The sequence below is a fragment of the Anomalospiza imberbis genome, chromosome 1 (assembly GCF_031753505.1).
Source record: "Anomalospiza imberbis isolate Cuckoo-Finch-1a 21T00152 chromosome 1, ASM3175350v1, whole genome shotgun sequence".
NCBI lineage: Eukaryota > Metazoa > Chordata > Aves > Passeriformes > Viduidae > Anomalospiza > Anomalospiza imberbis.
This window is the reverse complement of record NC_089681.1, coordinates 137,897,960-137,918,057: the sequence shown is the minus strand read 5'-3', so window position 1 is coordinate 137,918,057 and position 20,098 is coordinate 137,897,960. Positions and strand designations below refer to the sequence as shown.

The 20,098-nt window shown below is 38.8% G+C and overlaps 2 protein-coding genes across 8 annotated transcripts in view; both read left to right on the top strand.

Moving 5' to 3' along the window:
- EPC1 (enhancer of polycomb homolog 1) overlaps nucleotides 1–20,098 on the top strand; it is a 65,066-nt gene that overhangs the window by 30,809 nt on the left and 14,159 nt on the right. For all 7 annotated transcript variants that reach the window (XM_068173176.1, XM_068173145.1, XM_068173161.1 and 4 more), the window contains 9 exons: nucleotides 10,502–10,661; nucleotides 12,629–12,774; nucleotides 12,860–13,066; nucleotides 13,455–13,603; nucleotides 14,904–15,060; nucleotides 16,365–16,541; nucleotides 16,653–16,742; nucleotides 16,826–16,974; nucleotides 18,086–18,438. In XM_068173176.1, the coding sequence (XP_068029277.1) occupies nucleotides 10,562–10,661; nucleotides 12,629–12,774; nucleotides 12,860–13,066; nucleotides 13,455–13,603; nucleotides 14,904–15,060; nucleotides 16,365–16,541; nucleotides 16,653–16,742; nucleotides 16,826–16,974; nucleotides 18,086–18,438 (1,528 nt within the window). In that variant the 5' untranslated portion in view covers nucleotides 10,502–10,561. The remainder of the gene's footprint in view (nucleotides 1–10,501; nucleotides 10,662–12,628; nucleotides 12,775–12,859; nucleotides 13,067–13,454; nucleotides 13,604–14,903; nucleotides 15,061–16,364; nucleotides 16,542–16,652; nucleotides 16,743–16,825; nucleotides 16,975–18,085; nucleotides 18,439–20,098) is intronic.
- Nucleotides 3,199–20,098, top strand: part of KIF5B (kinesin family member 5B) — a 102,975-nt gene continuing 86,075 nt past the window's right edge. Inside the window, exon 1 of the mRNA XM_068173018.1 lies at nucleotides 3,199–3,202. The gene's annotated coding sequence lies outside the window, so the exon portion shown is untranslated. The remainder of the gene's footprint in view (nucleotides 3,203–20,098) is intronic.

Below are 20,098 nucleotides of genomic sequence, written 5' to 3'. Positions count from 1 at the left end.
TTCCCTTCTCTCTGTGGTCTGTGGGTTACAAGGCTGCCTAGGCTGAGGAGTTGATGAGAGCCAAAGTGATTACAGAAGAATGGATGGGCATGGTCATTATCGACACCGAGGAGATGGTTTAGTGCCTTCTGCCAGTTTTGATGTTTTGCAATTCCTAAATGAAATACTTAAATTGATACCAAGACCTGTGCTTCTGAATGTATGTTGTGCAGTGGGAATTTGGCAAGCAGACAAGTCTTTTAAGATGGTCTGAATGGTACCTGTGCCTGGAAAGATAGAGGTGCATTATGTTTATGAACTATACTGCCTAACTAATGTATGTGTCAAATACTTGAATATTCCTGATTCCTAGGGTTCCTAGGTTGTGTATCTTATCCTCTCTGGCATGTTTTGAGCCAGTCTCATTCATTTCTTCCATTTCTGCCTGTTTTGCACAGTAATTTAAAATGTGAAACTGACTTCAGTCTTCTGGTAACAGGATAACAAATCACTCTCCTAGTGTTGTCACAACACTCTTCTAGTGTTGTCGTTAGATTTCTGGGTCAAATGTCCTATGTGCCCTCCACCTGTCTCCCACCGTTCACTGAACAGGAATAGCAGGTGAAAATTTCCTCTAAGATGTAAGTAATTTGCTGCTGAGAGTCCATAAATACAGATGCAAGATTTCTTCCAATGGAAGGACAGATTCCTTCCATATTCTCTTAGAAATGTCTGAATTGAACATGGGCAAAGTGGTCTACTACAATGCTCAGGGTGGTATGGCTGATCTCATTTCTGACCCCTGTTCTAGAGAAAAGTCTAATAATTACCAAGGGTTTTTTCATACTTTGTTAATTACAAACCCATTAATTTTTAGAAGTAACTTAGATCCCACTTTCATTGAGTAATTGCTGTTTAAACCTAGGCAACTGTTTTAAGTTGGCATTTTTAGCAGAGATCTAATTATTACAGTGATTACAATAGAATCCTTCTTAACTGACTACTCAAAAGACTGACATCAGTTGATAAACAGAAGTGACCTCCATAGTTTTCCTCCATGAAGGGACAGTTCTAGGCTGTGCTGTAACAACAAGAAAACATTTTCTCTACTGCGTAGAATGATTCAGGCCATTGACAGAAGAGTGTCAGAAGGGAAGATGTAAAGCTGTGTGGTCCGAGTGAATCTGCAGGCAGCTTCAATTGGTATGAGAAGGTGTTCACTGTGTGTCCCTATATACTGAGTCATAATAGAAGGATGGCTACAATTGCTTGTGGGACAGATGAGAGACTGAAGTGACCTGCTGCTTTCAATAGGACTCATCATAGGCAGAGCAAGGAAGGCTGCTTTGCTGACCCACCATTTCTGTCCTCTTTTGACCACATGGGCTTCTTGTGACCAGATTTAAACTATTGCTAACTCTTACATGACGTTCATGTACTTGTTCAAGAGGGTCAGAGCTGCAGTTATGCTTACCAACAAAACTATTGCCTTGCCATTATCAAAGGCCAGATCTATCAGCTGTTACTCAGGAGCTGGATTCTCAATGATCAGTGTAACTCAGAGACTGATCTTGTGCCGGAATACCTACGGAAGACTTCTGTGCATTGCAAAGCAGACTCAAATTGCCCACATCAGTACAATCTCAGTCAGGTTTGGAACTTTTCAGCAGCAGTTGTTTGGAAACAAGTGCTGTAATAAACTTGTTAGAATGTATTTGTTGTTTTGCAAGCAGTTAGGTGTGACTGCATATGCGTGTGAGGAACTAAAGGCAGGGTGTGGTATGTGATAAGTGCTTCTGTAATAACCTGTGGAGCTGCTGTTCAGGAACAACTAAGCATTTTTGCTTTCTGTCATGCTAGAAGCCACTAGAACCACTTTCTGCCCTGAAGGTAAGAGTAATGCAAAGGAAGTATCTTTGAACAGTTTGCATTGCTCTAAGATGTCTTCTGTGTTCTGGCTGTGCATTCTGTACATTTTTCTTGCAGCATTGTTGGTGCTTGCTTGTCCCTGGGTGAGCTTTCTCTATTAGGGTGGTGCTTAACTGCCCCTGAGTCCCACAGAAAAGTATTTCCAGTGCCTGAACAGGTTCTAGGAAGTGAGGAGGAATTATGTGAGTACAGAATAAGGCATGACATTAAAAAAATAGACCTCTTTGTTTTGCACATAATTTTCTGATATTATTCTTCATGTTCCTCCTAATCTTGGGTATAAATTGTCTGATTAGTAAATTACAGAACAGCTAAGATCTGATAACAGGAGGATAAGGTGAAGAGAATGAGCCAGTTCAGGTGTTTTACTCCTTTCTGTCTTCTCTGTGGACAGATTTATTGGATTGAATCTGTAGACAAATTTTCTCTAGCTTAACTTGACCATCACACTTCCAAGAAGCTGTCTTCCCTGATCCTGCAGGTTACTGAGATCCTTATATGAATCCTGTAGGTGACTGAACAAGCAAAGGTGGAGGTTGGAGAGTGACTTGTGTGCAGTAGGTCATAGAAATGCTTCAGCAGTCTCACTCTGTTTTGGAGTGAGTTAGCCTGAAAGGTCTTGGTCTACAGCAGGGTCTCTGAGCAATTGTGCTGTGTTTTCCTCCACTGCCCTTCTTCCAGTAAGTATTGCTGATGTGAGAACCTTCATCATCTCTGTGGATTTAGTAGCCGAGAATCTTTACTTTATAAGCCTAGAATCAGGTTGCTCAAGCACCAATTTCCTACCTCTTGATGACATGATGAACAACTTCTGATTTTTTTGGTTCTTAATGTTTTCTTACTTGATTTGAATAACGTGTGTGTGTTTCAAATGACCTGCAATTTTGTTGGATTTTTGGTGTGTGTTTGGAGTCTTTTTTGGACCATAAGCTGCTAGGAGGTAAAATATGTATTAAAAAGACAGGTCTAGGAGTTTGTATGGCCTTGATAGTGTGTCAGCTGTAATCTGTTTCAGTGTAACTCTTGTGAACCTAATGCTTCTTGACAACTGACTGTGGAAACTGGTATCCCTTTCAGTTCTTGCGCCTTAAACATTACAAGTGCTGTGAAGTGGTAGCCTTGGGAAAGCACTTCTGTCAGTGATGGATGTGAGAGGATTTTGCCTAGTCATACTGATGTAAATCAGCAGTTCTGCAGAGACCAGTAGTTGGGCAGTGGTTTGCCTTAGTTCCCAGTAATGACACAATCAGTTGTAGTGTTTTTGTATAGGTTTTGTTTCAGAGGCAAAGATGTAATTCTGATCTGCACTGGCTTGAACTCAGTCCTGTGTGCCTTTTAGAAGTACCAGTACTTTAAAAAACTTTTTACTTCTCCATCCCACCTTCTGCTTCTCCCAGGAAAGAGATCACTCCCTTGCTTAGGGTAAGGCTTGGAGTATTGGGAGGGAGGCTTTCTGTTCTGCACACTGGACTTGAGAGCTGCTTCTTTTGGTAATTTCCATAAGCAAATGTGCCTTAAATTGTTATTTCTAAGAAGTCTGAATTAAGTGGAGAAATTATTTGAGGAAACAGACAAATTACAAAAAAGTAGATTTTTCCTTTATTTCTTGAGAAGAAGCACTCATTGTTACTGCATTAACATTTTTTCAGTTGTCTTTTTAAAAGGATAATATACATTCTGTCCCTTTGATTTGTTCAACTGTTATGATGGGTTATGTCATTTAGTCTTTTAATGCCTTATACTGTGGTTATCTTACTTTTGGAATATGGTCTCCAGAGTGTACTGCAGAGTAGATGCTTTGCCAAAGAAACCTCTGTGTTCTCTCTAAGTGCCAGTTTTCTTTTAGAAACGGCAAGTAACTTAAAATCCCACAGTCATATTGCCAAAAATTTGAGAAGTATTACCAAAATGTGAAAGAAGATAAATACTGCTTGCTGTCAGTTGCTGTGCTTCTGCTTGTTTCTGCTTGCAGGTAGGAGTGCCTGCTGGTAGTCAGGTTGAGCCACAATCACAGTATCCTTTCTTTTGTGTTCTAATTATTGTAATTTAGATTTTTGAATGTACTGTGCAAGAATTGCATCAAACATGCAAATACTGAACTTGTGACAAAGAATTAACCCTATATCCTTGCATTATCAGTTGAGAGAGATCCTACTGCCCCACCACAATGCAGCACTGACCACAAGTTCCGGTTCCTTCAGTCTGTAATGAGTGCTGCTCTGCTGTGTTTCGATTTCCCTCGTGCCTTTGTTGCTGTCAGCTTGCTTTAGGTTGTCCTTTTCACTCTTCGATGTTTCGGAGCACGTATGGTGATACTAGTGTGCAGTTAAGAGTGGATACAGGAGATAAACTTGCTATCCTAAAATTAATAGGAAGGAAGGCCACAGAATGACAATTAGTGCCAATGCATAATTTTGCTTATGAAATCACATCATACTTTGTTACATTCTACATAGTCAGACAAAGAGTTGCTGTTTTGGTGAGCTTTTCCTGTAGACTCTCTTAATTAGAGGAAAACTAAGGGAGGAAAGTGGTTGTCAAGCTTTTGGTTATTTAAACAACTAACAGTGTAATCTGTTAACCTGTCCAAATAATTTTCTGGACAGGATTATAGTGTGGAGAATAATGTACAGTTCATAGAATAATGGAATATCCAGAATTGGAAGGGACCCACAAGGATCATCAAGTCCAGCTCCTGACCCTGCACTGTACAAGCCCAACAGTCACACCATGTACCCAAGAGTGTTGTCCAAACACTTCTCGAGCTCTGTCAGGCTGGTTCTGTGACCACTTCCCTGTGGAGGCCGTTCTGGCTGAAGAACCTTTTTCTAATATCCAAGCTAAACCTCTCTTGACACAGCTTCTAGCTGTTCCTGAGGTCCTGTCACTTGTCACCAGAGAAAAGAGGTCAGTTGCCTGCCCCTTGGTTCATGTTTCTGGATGAGTGTTATAAAATGTGACAAAGCTGCTCCTTTCCTAAGACACCCTGTCTCTGAGCTGAGTACTCCCACTGCATCCCTTTTTTGTTGGGATTATCAGACCCCATGCTGAGCCAGTATGGGATGCTAACCTGATGGAAAACTAACTTGGGTGCTGGGAAGAGTGAGCAGATTTTTAGGATTTTCTTGTATGAACTCTTTAACTTATAATGCAAATTTGGCTGAGCATTAGTAAAAAGTAAAAGGAATGAAGTTTAAAGAACAATACCATGGTTCTGAAATTACTGGATCAAATTAGCATTACAGTGCTCCTAAAATTGTAATTACAATGGCATTCAATATCAGGCAGAGAAAGCAACTGAAAATGAAAGGTTGTCTGGATATAAGCACAGCTAATAGGTTGAAAATAGTTAAATTTAAAAGTGCAAAGCAGTTTCAGGGAGAATAAACTCCCCTCAATAAGTACATGTTGTGAAATGGTATGTGTGAAAGATCCAAGGGAAACAAGCTAGGATAGAAAGGGAAGAAATTTTGAAGCAGCCTGCTGTGGTGTTAAGCAGTTCAGGCTGAGGGTTTTTGTAAAACAAATGCAGGTATTTCAGTGTTGTTTCAATCAGAAGAGTGCATTAAGAAAGAAATCTGACTACACTGGAAGTGGAAACTTGTTAACAGGAGCAAATAATATGTGAACAATTCATATTTACATGAAAGGTATATCTTGAAAGAAGGAACGAGGTGAGACCCATCCAGCAATGAAGGTGTAGAATAAAATGAGAATATTCTGTGAATGTTTGTAGTAAGAGGAAATTTTTCTTGATTGTACTTGATACTTGAGATGGTTGAAATGTTTTGTGTGTCTTAGTTGGGGGCTTTTTGTCTTTGGTATTCATTTTAAAAAGACTTTTTAAATTTAGTGAAGCAGTTAAGCCAGTGTAATGGGTAACTGCTGCCAAAGGGGATCATCTTTCTCTTTTCTGCATGTCCCCAGTGCTTTGCATACACACATCCTGGCAGTTTAGGGAGCCAATTTTTCATATGACTAATTGTTTCTAATTGTTTTCAGGGGAAATAACAGGACAGTGATGGCTTTTTGTGGAATTGGTTCTCATAGCTGTCATCATAGATTCAGTCTGACATAAGGCTGTGGTAGTGTGGAGAATGACAGCAAGGGGCACAAGACTGAACCTTGTGGTGGTGGCTGTTAGATAAGTTTCATTCTAATGTGACAAATTACAGGTTTTGAGCTTGACTAGCCCATCTAAAATTCATGCCAGGAATTTAAAGAAATAGTCTGGAATAATTATACAGCTATTTGAGAACTTCAGAGGGGTAGATGATCTTTGAGGACAAAGAGAAAAGGCACTAAACCATGCTTAAAAAAAAAAAAAAAACAAAAACAAACCATAAAACCCCTCCAAAAATCCCAACCCAAAACCTCGTAACAGTCAACAGACTGTTGAAAAGGTGGAAGCTGTTGAAAAGGGTTACAAACAAGTTATCTTACCTGCAATTCCTGGTGGAATAGGCATAATGTAAATTACTTGGCCCTGATGATGACCTGGAAGATAGTAATCTCTATGAATACTAATAAGAGATTTTTAAGAACAAACCCCAGTTAACCTGGTTGAACTTCATTTTGTGGCAGGGCACAGAACCTAATGGATAGTGGTGTAAAGCTTTTTGATACTGCTCTGTTATGCAGTGAATGGGAGCAGTTGCATAATAGAAATAAATATGCTTGGAAAACTGTATCTAGAAATAGACGGACAAAGTGAAATCATTTGTTGAATTTCCTAGGTGGTCTGTCTTTAAATGCCAGGTGATGTTTTCGGAGTGACTGGGACTACAGTATCTACATACAAATCTTCCTGTAACATGAAAAGCAGCCAGAAAGTTTGATTAGGGCTTGAATTTAAAATCATTCTGACAAATTAATGAAACTACTGCATTTTTAAATGGAAAGCTGTGGATTCAAATGAATGAGGTGTTGCCTCTTGGTGGGAGTAATCAGCTGTGCAATCACAGTGGAGAATGACTGAAGAATAGAAACTGTAAGCTGTAGTGTGTTAGTTAATAGTAGATATTTAGCATGCTTTCTTGTTAAAAATTACTCCTTTCAGAGTTAACAATTGTACCTGATTTATATGTATTACTGTTGTGGTTTAGCATAGCTTGGTTTTTAGTTAAAGAGAAAATCCATCGTTTATAGAAAGTGATTCTCTGTGAGGACTGCTAACAGCATCTTCCAGACTCAACAAAACCAATCAGCGGGCTAGTTCTGAATATTGAATATTAAACCGCCTAAAGCTGAACGTGCCTCTGTGAAATCACGCTTAAAAATGAACAAACTCCAGGAAAAATTCTCTCCCGGCCTTTGAACAGGTAACTGGATGCTGGCCCAGCCCGCAGCGCGGCTCGGCTGATTGTGCCACCGCCGAGCTCCAGCCAGGACCAGCGGGCCAGGTGGCTCCGCTCGGCTCCAGGCCGAGCTGGGCTCCGCTCCGGCTGGGAGCCGCCAGGCCGTCCTGCCGGTGCCGCGGAAAAGTCACGCGGCTAAGAACCGAGACGGGCCTGCAGCCCCGCGGCTGGGATTGACCGCGGCAGGGGCGGCAGAACAGCCATGCACAGCGGCCGCTGCCCGGCAGGGACCACAGAACCGTCTGCGGGCCCGGGCAAGATACCAGCTCTTTCAGTGCACGATAACAGTCCTCTCTCGAGTGAGAGAAAAGGAAAGGGTAAACACATAAAGAAAACAACATGGAGACAAGGAGGAGTCAAATCCCAGATGGGAGGAGAATGAGGAGATGCCTTAATCTTGGGCTGAAATTCTCTTTTAAGGCTATGGCAAAGATATAATTGATACATCAGACTCTTTTTTTTTTTTTTTTTTTTTTTTTTTTTTTTTTTTTTTTTTCCCCTGGAATGCATTGGGGGCTGTAGCGTTCTAACCATAGCCATGAGCAGAGTCACCCCTGTTGAAGCAAGCAGCTGTTAAAGTAGCTGTGATCCAATGAGAAGTGGATCCAGAGAGAAATGAGAGAGATGAGAAACCTTGCCCCAGGGATGGAAGAAGAAAACCTCTGTTCCCAGAGATAATAGAAGAGGACTTTTGTTTCTGTATTAGAACAGCTCATCCTTAATAAGCACCCCAATAAGCTAAGATGACCCATGGTAGTAGTTGTGGGAAGACTACCAAATCGTGGGAGGGACTTCATGATTGCAGATTTCCGGGTGGCTGCTATTTGTGAAAATTAAAACCAAGAGAGAGCTGTTTGTTGTGGAAAAGTCTCCATGGCATGGCAGGAGAGGCTCCTCTCCCTAAGTGAACTGAAGAAAGATTATTTTAAACTGACTGAAAATACCAAAATTTGAATCTTTATGTTGTCAGTGGTAAAGGAAGGAAGAGCTGGGGGGAGAAGTGTTCTGAAGGTTTATCTCGATTCTTATTGTTCTTCTTTTAGTTCTGTTAATAAAGTTTTCTTTATACTCTTTATATGCAGTTTTGAGCCTGCTTTTGCCCTTCTCCTAATCCTTACCTCACAGCAGAAAATGAGCAAATATTCCAGTGAGTGCCCTGGTGTTGGGCCAGCACTCAACCCACCTCAGTTACCAGGGTTGAGAGAGATGTGCTGAGCCACCAGCTGAGATACTGAAGTTGGGGGCAAAGTTGCTCTGGTGGGTTTGTCCAAATAAGTGAGAACTTTAATGCAAGGAAGCATAAGGAAGTTGCCTTGTCTGCTTAGTTTCTTCAGTTTGGTGGAGTGTCTTTTGAAGTGAATTGAAATTGATATGAACAATTACCAAGCAGGTTAACTTTTTTCAGTGGGAGAAATTTCATCCAGTTGCTTTTCATAATATGTGGCACTGCTAAGACTCTGGTGACATACTGAGTATTTTTGTAATTGGGATGAAAGGCAAAACCATGATTTGTGCTTTTGTTTTAAGAACACTGTTAAGATTTCTTTAAATACAGATAACTTTAACCTGTTAGTAAAGAACTATAGGCTACTGGTACTTCCTAGTTGTGTCCACGTTAGAGGTGGATCAGAGAAATTGGATTCTTAATTTAGTGTATGACATCCTCTTCTCTGAAATAAAGCATTGTTTTGGTGTTGAGAGACACAAGCTGGGATAAATACACCATGAACCATTCATGTTATTATAAAACCAGTAAGTGTTTGCTTAACTAAAAGAACATTGGCTATTATTATCTATTTGATGCAGAATCTTACCAGGCTATATGAAGATAAAGCTTAGTTCCCTGTTAGGCAACAAGTTGTAGCTGTGTAATGCTGAAGAATTATTACAGTTTACAAAATACTGAGATGTCTGACAGCAGTAGTTCAGTAAAAGGCAGAAAATAAATTTGTTTGTCCATACCCAGGAAGGAATGCTGCCACATCTCCTAGGTGACATGTGTGTCTGGACTTAACAAACGCTGCAGGTCAAAACCAGTGCAGTGAGTTCTGCTTGCAACTCTGCTATGCCTTGTTCTCATGATTAGTTTCTTTCATTAAGAAGCTTTTTAACCAGGAGACAGATGTGAAAAAAATGTCTGCAGCTTGTGTGAAGATAAGACTCAAATCCTGTGAATTCTTTTAGCAGAATTAATGTTAGAACACAGTTGAATTTCAGGCTGTGCCAACCTTGCAGTTTACAATAAAGCCTGTTTTATAATCTTCTTGATTACTTACCTTTTTCTGAAGTTTAGACAGAAAATCTTAATTGCCCTTACTTTACCAAAGTAATTAAATTGAAGTCAGACAGACAAAGATATAATAAGATCATATGAATAAACATCATACATTCAGTGTTAAAGCCAACTATCACTGCTGCCCTTTTGCTGCAGTTCCTGCTTTCGAGTATTTCAGTGTTTTGAATATTTCTCAGCATCTCACTGAGAGATGTATTGGCATAACTATTGTAGCACTGATTTACTGAGCACCTGGGGAGGAACAGAATAGAAACGTAGGAAGGCAGCACTGCTAAAAGGAAGAAAATACCTTGTTGTATTGTCAGTAGACCACTTAAAGACATGCACACAGCTGTGTGGTTTCTGTTAGTAACTGTATGAACCCTGCTGATACTACTCACTGTCTTGACAATTACAGGGAGAACGGATTGCATTTTTACTGTTTTTTAATGGATTAGGAGAAGGAAAGGGAGGACAGTGGGAAGCATTGCAATAAATGAGAACGTCTTCAAGAGTCATTCACTAGGTAAAATGGTGCTGTTCATTGGCAATGATGGCAAAGCCTCCTATGTGGTTTTCTGACATTACTGATAATAAATGGCCAAAGCAGCTATAGAATAGTACTGGAGTCAATATCTGTCTGCATCTACGTGTTATAATCTGTATGGCTAATCAGTTTCAAGTGTCTCTCCAGAAATGTAAGTACGGGTTTGCGTGTCCCGGTGTGCCGGGAGCGCCGACAGGACTGGAGGAGTTGGGGAGTGGCGGGGTGTGCGGGGGGACAGCGCCACCTGCCGGGGATCCTCCGGCCTGGGCAGCGCACTTGGGGTGCGACCGTCCACTCTTGAGCTCAGGGCTTTGCAGAGAGAGCATTTGCAGAGAAATACACCTCCTTCAACCTGAGCGAGGCTGAGTCCTGGAATTATTTTCTCAGGTTTTTGTCTCACTTTTTTATTTATAGGAACATCATTTGCAGCGGGCTATCTCAGCACAACAAGTCTATGGAGAGAAGAGGGATAACATGGTTATACCGGTTCCAGAAGCAGAAAGTAATATTGCATACTATGAATCTATATATCCTGGAGAATTTAAAATGCCAAAGCAGCTGATTCACATACAGCGTAAGTAAAGTAACTCATTCATTAAAGTCTACATTGAGTCTGCTTTCTCTAGGCAGCAGCTGACGGAAGGAGAGGACACAGTCTTAAGCTGTGCCAAGGGTTGGATGTTAGGAAAAAGTTTTATACAGAAAGAGTGATAAAGTAGTAGAATTGTCTGCCCTGGCAGGTGGTAGAGTCATCATCACTGGATGTGTTTAAATAAAGATTGGATATGGCACTCAGTCCCATGGTTTAGTTGAGGTGTTAGGGCTTGGGTTGGACATGATCTTGAAAGTCTCTTCCAACCTTGTGACTCTGTGAGAATTTAATTTTGCTAGTAGTTAAGACATTATTCGTAAATGTGTGTTGAGCTCCCCTCAAGGCTGATTTCTGAGTATTAATTTTTTCAACTTTTTCTCAACACTATGTTGAGAAGTATGCTTAGTTCTTGTTCAGTATTAACAGTTTGGAGGGAAATTTAGATTTGTTAGCAAGCACAGGCACAAATCTACTTAAAGAGGAAAATACATAATGCATATCGAAGAAGCAGAATACCTGTCCCTGAAGCATCTCCAGAATAAAATGGCAGTAGAGTGGATTGGGGAGCCAACCAGAAATGACAATAGCAGTAGAAGTATTTGCCTGTGCCTGGTGTGAGTATTCTACGTCTAAAAGCAGATGGGGTTTGACATCACTGATACCAAATTTGTTGTGGTTTTGTTTTTGTTAGAAGATAGCAGCTATTTGCTATGGACACGACCCTTCATGTGAGCACCACATTACTTCAGATAACTTTGGAAAAAATTTTGAAAAATACTGTCTGTTGCAGAATTCTGTTGTATGGTGTAATGAGCAGAATTGAAAAAGTAGTATCTGTGCTATGTAAACATATCTCATGCCTAATTAACTTTGGTTAAATGCTAGACTTGTATGTCATTCTGAGCCTCAGTAATGGCTTAAAATATTTGAATTGTAGAATAGTGTGGGTTGGAAGGGACCTTTAAAGATCACCTAGGTCCAAGCTCCCTGCAGTGAGGGAAGTTCAACTTTATCAAGCTGCTCAGAGCCCGGTCCAGCCTGACTGTGAATGTTCCCAGGTATGGGCATCCACCAGTTTTCAGGCAACCTGTTAGAGTGTTTCACCACCCTCATTGTAAAAAAAAGTCATTGTAAAAAAGTACTTCATTCCTACTAGCAGTCTTTCATGCTGATATTAAGGTTATACTTTTCGTTCTTATTTTCCTTATCTAGCTGTTCTAACAGCTGGAATTGTGAATTTTAAGCTAGATATGTATTCTACCTATTTATTTATTAAAACTAGATATGTGTTTTTAAGTGTGCATTTGGAAAGAAATTTGTGTCTCTTACCAACCACAGCAGTTTAAATGAAGTATGAGACCCAGGGAGTTGTGTTTCAAATGCAGTGATGCGTTTTCGTAGGATACCGTGGAAAACAGTTGATTGCATTCTGCAAGACATTACTTGTATTTGGAGATACGTTGCTACATAGGGTAGATCATGCTGGGCCAGTGTAGTCTGACTCATCTACATCACTAAAATCATTGATGAGAATACGTTAAGATCATTGTAGTACAGTCTGCACATGCTTTGTTAGGAGTACCTTTGATGTATGTTTGGGCTGAAATCTGAACTGCTGGTCATAAAATACATAAAACTCCAGAATGCTTGACAGCGTCTTACTGAAGCAGTGAGGCAGTAAGCTGTTAGTTGGTTTGACCACTAATAAGTTTTCATTGGTTAAGAAAACCATAACAAGTAAATGTCAACTTTTATGCCTAATTCTTAATGGTAATTTTTTTTCAAGAAAAAAATCTCAGTGTTTACATCCATGTGGAAGTAGCATTATTACAACATTCAAACCAATAATTTTGTTGTTCTCTTTTGAAGTGTGGTGTGTGCTGCGGATGCTATTAGAACAAGACATTTTTGTAGTAAAACTAACTTTGAACTTTCACTGTATCATCTAGCTTTTAGTTTGGATGCTGAGCAGCCAGATTATGACTTGGATTCAGAAGATGAGATCTTTGTGAATAAGTTGAAGAAAAGAATGGACATCTCTCCTTTGCAATTTGAGGAGATGATAGACAGACTAGAAAAGGGCAGCGGTCAGCAGGTACAATGGTACTTTGAATAAAGAATTTGAAATACACGCTCTATGCATTACCGTATGAAAGTGACATGCTGGGTTTTACATTTAGCCAGTCAGCCTGCAAGAGGCCAAGCTGTTGCTGAAGGAAGATGATGAATTGATCAGAGAAGTATATGAGTACTGGATTAAAAAGAGGAAAAATTGTCGAGGTCCTTCACTTATTCCAGCAGTGAAGCAGGAAAAACGAGATGGTTCCAGCACAAATGACCCTTATGTTGCTTTTAGAAGGCGAACGGAAAAGATGCAGACACGAAAAGTAAGTGTATCAGTGCCTCCCTCAGCTTTTCTTTCTTTTCATTCTCCCTCTTTCCAAAAGTTGCTTATATAAAGAAAAAATCTGCAATGTACTACAACATAATAAAAAATTGAATGTTCTCTTTTTAATTTGCAAGGGCAAAAAACATAAACCAGCTTTAGTCACACTATTAAATGAAAGTTTATATTTACTTTTTCACTAAATTTACTGTTAAACATACTTAGGGTGTTGGCAAGCTTGTGTATCATTGATATCATGCACATGCTTCTCTTTGGTTTAGCATGCGACTTGTCCTTTTTTTTAATATACCTAAATATTTATAACTTACTTTAATTCAGATTATTTAACTTAAATGATTTGAGGAAACACATGTTTTATGTGTCTACAGAATCGAAAAAATGATGAAGCTTCTTATGAGAAGATGCTGAAGTTGCGTCGAGATCTGAGTCGTGCAGTAACTATCCTGGAGATGATAAAAAGGAGGGAAAAAAGCAAGAGAGAGTTGCTGCATTTAACACTGGAAATTATGGAAAAGAGGTAATGTTTATTGAAAATTTGCTGCAGAAAGCTTTAGAAACTACTTTATATTTGGATTACTGCAAATACTTGAACAGTGGGAGATTTTAAAAATAAGTTCAGACTCTTTTACATGTACAGGATAGGCAAATAACGAATATGCTATGGAGAAAAAATAAAACATTAGAAAGTTGCTTATTAAGGGAGGGTTATTGTCACATTAAGCTACATTGTTTTATTACATGTGTAGACGCTTTCAAATTTAGGTATCTACTCTGTATATTATACCAGAAGAGAGATTATAGTTTCAATCAAAGTCATTTGAAATTGTGTGTTAAGTATGTAGATTAAGGAAATCCCAGCTATTTTAAAGGCAAATTTAAATAATTTCTATTCTTTGATTTAATGATCTCTATTCTTTGTGTATCTAATAGCCTCTTGAGGAAAAGGAGCACTTCATGCAGTATTAAGTGCGAGAGTATCTCCAGCTAGTGCTTCTTTTGCCATCCTGTTGATTGTCTGTGTTGTGGGCCAAATGCTTTGCCAAGTGTCACTTTCCCAGTTGACTGAGGCTCACAGTTGTAGTGTGGAGTTGTCCTTTAGGTTGATACTTAGAATCTGAATAGACCTTTTTAGCCTAAGTGTCCATGCTTGAAAACAAATGTTCTGAGTCAGTACCTTAAAACTGCAGAACTGACTTCTTAGTCTGGGTTTTTAGGGAGACAAGCTGAACTGGCTCTACCAGGACACTACATTTAAGCCCTGAGCATATTCAGCAGAAAGAGGGGAGAGAAATCATGAAGATTTTTCCAGTTGCTTTTTAAAGAAAATAAGCCACTGAATAGAGGAAAGACTCAAATACCTTCCTCAGCGTAGAGAACTCCATTTCAACTCAGCATTTGTCACAGGACTTGAAATGTAATATTTTGTGGATCTACTTACTGAAAGTACTCTGTAGCGCAAAAGAAGGAGGAATCTTGAAAAAGGCATTCTATTTCACTGTTTAAAACTTTATGAATGATAAATTCTTTAAATGCTACCAGTCCCCAGGGAAAGGGGTGGGTAACCCTCTCCTTTTCTTTACAGTATTACCTTTTGGAGGTGCTTTATGGAGTAGTTGTCCTTTTTTATCTGTCAGCATTATTCACTGCAATGAATTTTCTCTGTTATTAATTTCCTTCTCTTGAGTAATACTTTCTGCACTTCTTGCTGATATACTGGATATCCCTTTTACCCCAAGTTGGAAGCAATGATTTGTTTCTCTCAGTTTTTTACCAGATGGATATTGTATTCCAACAAATAAAATTTATTCTGATTTCAGGTATAATTTGGGTGACTACAGTGGAGAGATCATGTCTGAAGTCATGGCACAGCGGCAGCCGCTTAAACCCACCTATGCTATTCCCATTATTCCTGTGACTAACAGCAGTTCTTTTAAACACCAAGAAGCTATGGAACTGAAAGAATATAAAGTTAAAGTAAGTCATGTCAATAACTGAGTTACTGTTTGTGCTGTGAAGTGTACAAAATGCACCCTTTTAGGACTGGAGGAGGGAGGAAACTTTTTGGAACTGACAATAGGGTAGCAAAGCTGCAAGTGAAAGAAACTGGCTTTGTTCTCTTGGAGTTTCAAGGATAACAGATTTACAGCATTCCTCAAGATAGAAATAAAGGAAGTACAGACAAACTACAGATAAAAGGACACATGCAAAATGTGTTCTTATTCAGGAGGAAGGAAATATTTCTCTTTACTACTGTCCATAAAGTTGGGATATCCTGAACAAAACTGTATTTATTATCATTAGGCATTGTATGAAGATAGAACTAATGATGTGAATACCGTGTATTGTTCTAAGCTATGTAGTTAATTTAATATGGAGGATTAGGGTTTGTTTTGTTTCTGAAATATGATCCATTGATAATTCTCCCCCTGCTGTATGTCTTTGGTTTCATATTTAAGTAAAATATCAAGTAATCTTACTTGATTTAGACAGCTAGCAAGTACTTTTCTCCCTGCAGGCTTTAATTTTGTGTCATACAAACCATAGCTACAGTGCGAACAACTGAGCATGTTAAATAGGTCAGGTGACACGGGATAAATGCTGAGCTATAATTTGAATTTTAAACCAAGGCAGCTTGTAACTGAAGAATATCCAGAGGCTGTTCTGAATTAGACAAGGTGGCTATAATCAGTGAATTCTTCTACTGGTAGTAAAGCATTGTCCTTGTGATTGCTGGTGTTTACTTGCTTATCAGTTATGTTGGATCAGTGCAGTGTCCCACAGCTTGGAAACTTGGGAAATACTCTTAAATTTGACTTTGCATAGTATGGGGAAACATGTTTAATTTTTAGAGACTTTGCAAGATTATAGATTTCTTAGAGAAGTCTATTTTTGCCTTCAGAGCACTGCTTGGTACTTAGTAATACTCTGACTCTGTATAAATGGCTATCAATTAAAAATGCTAGGGAATAAAGAAGGTGCCTCATAGAGATCATGATAGTTATTTTGGTTTCTTTCTCCAAAGTAGTACTATTACCTTAACTGCTAGTGAGTTACCTACCACAGATGGAGCAAACAGTGCTTGATTCCATGTTGTCTGTTCCATGTTTCAGTTACTGGAAATGAAATTCAGACACTGAAATGAATGCATGTTTTTTTGAAAACATGGTAGAGAGATTAGTTCATGTCATTAGCTTGCTTACATAGGAGTTTACTTAAATTCCTCTTTTAATGTAATTTTCTTCTGTGTGTAATTTTGCACTGCTTTCATTTTCTTGCAGCAAGATAAACCTGATGTTATTAGACCCAAAAGAAAGTATGAGAAGAAGCCAAAAGTCTTACCTTCGTCCGCTGCTGCTACTCCTCAACAGACAAGTCCTGCTGCACTGCCAGTCTTTAATGCTAAAGATTTGAATCAGTATGATTTTCCTAGCTCAGATGATGAACCTCTTTCCCAGGTAGGACCTCTAGGGTTTTATGCTGCTCTTTGGGAAAGAGCAGAAGTAAAACTCAGGAATTTTCTAATACCTCTCCTCATACACCACTCTCACCCCATCCCCTCTTCAAAGGTTTTGTCTGGTTCTTCGGAGGCTGAGGAGGAAAATGATCCCGATGGTCCTTTTGCCTTCCGTAGGAAAGCAGGCTGTCAGTACTATGCTGTAAGTAGAATTTCCTTGTGTATTGTAAGCCACTGTCATTGTGTGAAAACATCTCATGTTTAATTGTTTAAAATTATTTTAAGCCTCATTTAGACCAACCTGGCAACTGGCCTTGGAGTAGCCCTAAGGAGGGAAGATTAGGAGATGTGCGTTACAGATACTGCTTAACCACCCTCACTGTACCCCAGAGGTGTATTGGGTTTGCACGAAGACGGGTTGGCCGTGGTGGAAGGTAAGTGCTGTGTAATTGTTGCTGTTTTTAAAGAGAAAATGAAATCAGTAAGACGCAAAGAAGAACAAGTCTTTTAAAAACTCAAAAATTAAGAAAATTGAGACATCACAGGGAGATTAGCTGGCTAATGTCTCCATTTTTGTTTGGCACTAGTGGAAACTGCTTCAGTAATGTTTTCTTAAATAGTTCTCGGAGTTTTCTATTGCTTGCAGTCCCATTTTTGGCATGAAAATGCATGTATATCTTCAGTTGTGATTGGTTTGTTTTTAAATTTTTTGCATCTCTACCCTCAAATAGTAACATTTCAAGATAGCAAAAATTGTATTTTGCAAAAAATGCTTTTCAGAGTTTAAACAGTATTGGGTGATTTTGGGAGTGATGCTTAAAAATCATAACAACTGTTAAATTTCAAACGTTTTGAAAAATATAATTACTTACTTCAGGCATTTTTCTTTTAAGAATCTTTACTGAAAACAATTTATAAATGATTGAGTGTGTAAGTATGTGATGTCTTTAAGAAAATAGTACATTTGTATTAAATTTTTGTTAAAAGTAAGGATGTGATTTGCACTTCAAATTTATGCTTAGCACCTCTTCACATATTATTAGTAAGCCAGCTTGGCCAATCAGCAAAATTGGAATGAGATCTGATTGTTCTTACTGGGTGGTTTACAAGGGGATTTGGACGTTAATGTGTGGCATCCCTGTTGTTTTCAGACGGTTGTAGGTATAGTCAGTATATATGGGAGTAAGGCTTTGGAAATGAAGTTACTTTAGGAGGGCATAATAATCACTTTTTACTTAAGCAGTGTTATTCTCTAGGTCTTTTTGTTTTAATTCTGTGTTGTTGAAGTGTCTTTAATAAAATTGCGATGATGTACCTCAGCTCTTCTTCAGACAGTAGAAGCTAGAATATACCTAAATACTTCCTGTGAAATAATAGGTGGTCATGCATTGTGTCAGGGGAGTGTGTATGTGTGTGTTGGCTTGTTCTGGAACACTTTCGTGTTGCTTTTTTTATCCCTATGTCATCCACAAGCACACATGTCAAACAGATGACTTCCTTGGTGTTTTCTTGCCGCTGTTTAATTGTGCGTTGTTCTGGTTCTAGGGTGCTACTAGACAGAGCGCATTCGGACTACGATAGTGCATTTCATCATCTGGATTTGGAAAGGTTTTCCTCATCGCAACACTCTTCAATCAGTCAATTTGCCAATACCTCAGAAACAAATACCTCGGACAAATCTTTCTCAAAAGACCTCAGTCAGATACTAGTCAATATCAAATCATGTAGATGGCGGCATTTTAGGCCTCGGACACCATCCCTACATGACAGTGACAATGATGAACTCTCCTGTAGGAAATTATACAGGGGCTTAAATCGAACAGGCACAGCACAACCCGGGACCCAGACATGCAGTACCTCTATACAAAGTAAAAGTAGCAGTGGTTCAGCACATATTGGTATGTTTATTTTAACAAACTTGCTTCTAGAAGTTTTAAACTTACGTCAGAAAATCCAGAATATCATTAGGTCATCTATATTTTACATTGTGGTCTGTTTTGATGGTAACAGCCTATCTTCAAGTGTATCTTTTTTTGCTATATTGAATTTATTCACATCTTTTGCTAACAGTAGTGTACTGCATCTGAGATTTATGAAAATGCTACAATGGTATGTAATTACAATTTTAGAAACATAAAAGTTGAAACAACAGTATTGTGTAGGGTTTAAGTTCACTGAATATTTGGATTTTTTTGAAATTAAAAATACATTAATTAAAATGTTGATATAAATATTATGTACCACATTTTTTCTAGTACAAGATCTGGCAGTAGTGGGAAATGCTTAGGTAAAATGTTTGCATTTAGAGTCCCAGCATGCTATGAATTCTTACTTGAACTTCAATGAACTTAAATCCCATTTCCCAGCCAAGAGATATCTAGCCCACCCTCACTGATACATCTGCTTATGCTTAGCAAAACTCTTGGACTAATCACCTCTGCATCTTGTCAGCAAGTGGCAGATTGCATCTTATAGAACCTAATTACAGATGTGAGGATCTGACGCTGAAAAAATGTGATGTGTTAGTGATTTTTAATTGGAACACTATTGGATAGCATCACACTTGCTTCTTACTGGAAGACTGGTATTTACATGGTTATAATGGAACTTACCTACTAATCAAAATTCATTAGTTACTTACTGTAAATGTCATCTTTTTATAGAACGTTAAAGTGACGTCATTTTTTATATAAAACAACCTTAGAAGTTCACCTTGGTTTTGTAAGGAGTCTCTAGAATCATATTTTCCTTGCCATTTTGAATGATGGCTTTGGAAATCAATCAGAAAACCTGGATAATGTAGGAGTGTGATGAGCAGAGATGCATATACCTAATAAACTAAGCAGGTTGTGGGTTGTTTTGGTGATTTGCTTTAAAGACTGTTACACTGGTTATCAGATAACTTTAATCTTCTGTTTGCCACTATATTATATGCCTTCCCTGCTGTATCATGTTTTGAGTTTTTTTCCTGAAAATTCTTTCTCCTTGCATTTGTAGCGTTAGTGAGCAGCTTTGTTTGCTGCTTTATTTCATGCTTCCTCTCCATGCTGTCCTAGAAGTAGGTCCTTGTCCCCATGCCCCTTTCTTCTTTCATGACTCTTCTTGCTGGAAATGTACTAGGGCTAAAACTGATGATTCTTCTGATTTGTGATCTTAGTGTGGCTTTTGTTGTTTAAATTCTGCTCTTTCGCTGGCTTGAATCAGTAAAACAAGCCCAGAAGTGAAGGAGGGCATTCTCTGCCTGGTGGCCAGGCTGAACGGTGATAAATGGTAGCCAGATGAGTGAAAACAAAACCAGTGTGTGTTAAATAGACCGTAAATACACTGCAAAGTATTCATGGGAAGTGATTTACATTTGAAAGTCACATGGACTTGAAAAATTGGCTGATGGAGTTTAAAGCTCATGTCTGTGTGTGTGTCTGTAAAAATAAACACATACACATCCTTTTGGAGTGTTTTTTCCCTGGAATAGATTGTAAGGATATTTATCTGCATAATTTAGGAATTAAATGGAATTATTTATGTTGATGAGTCCCATAGAAGGTTTTAATTGTATGA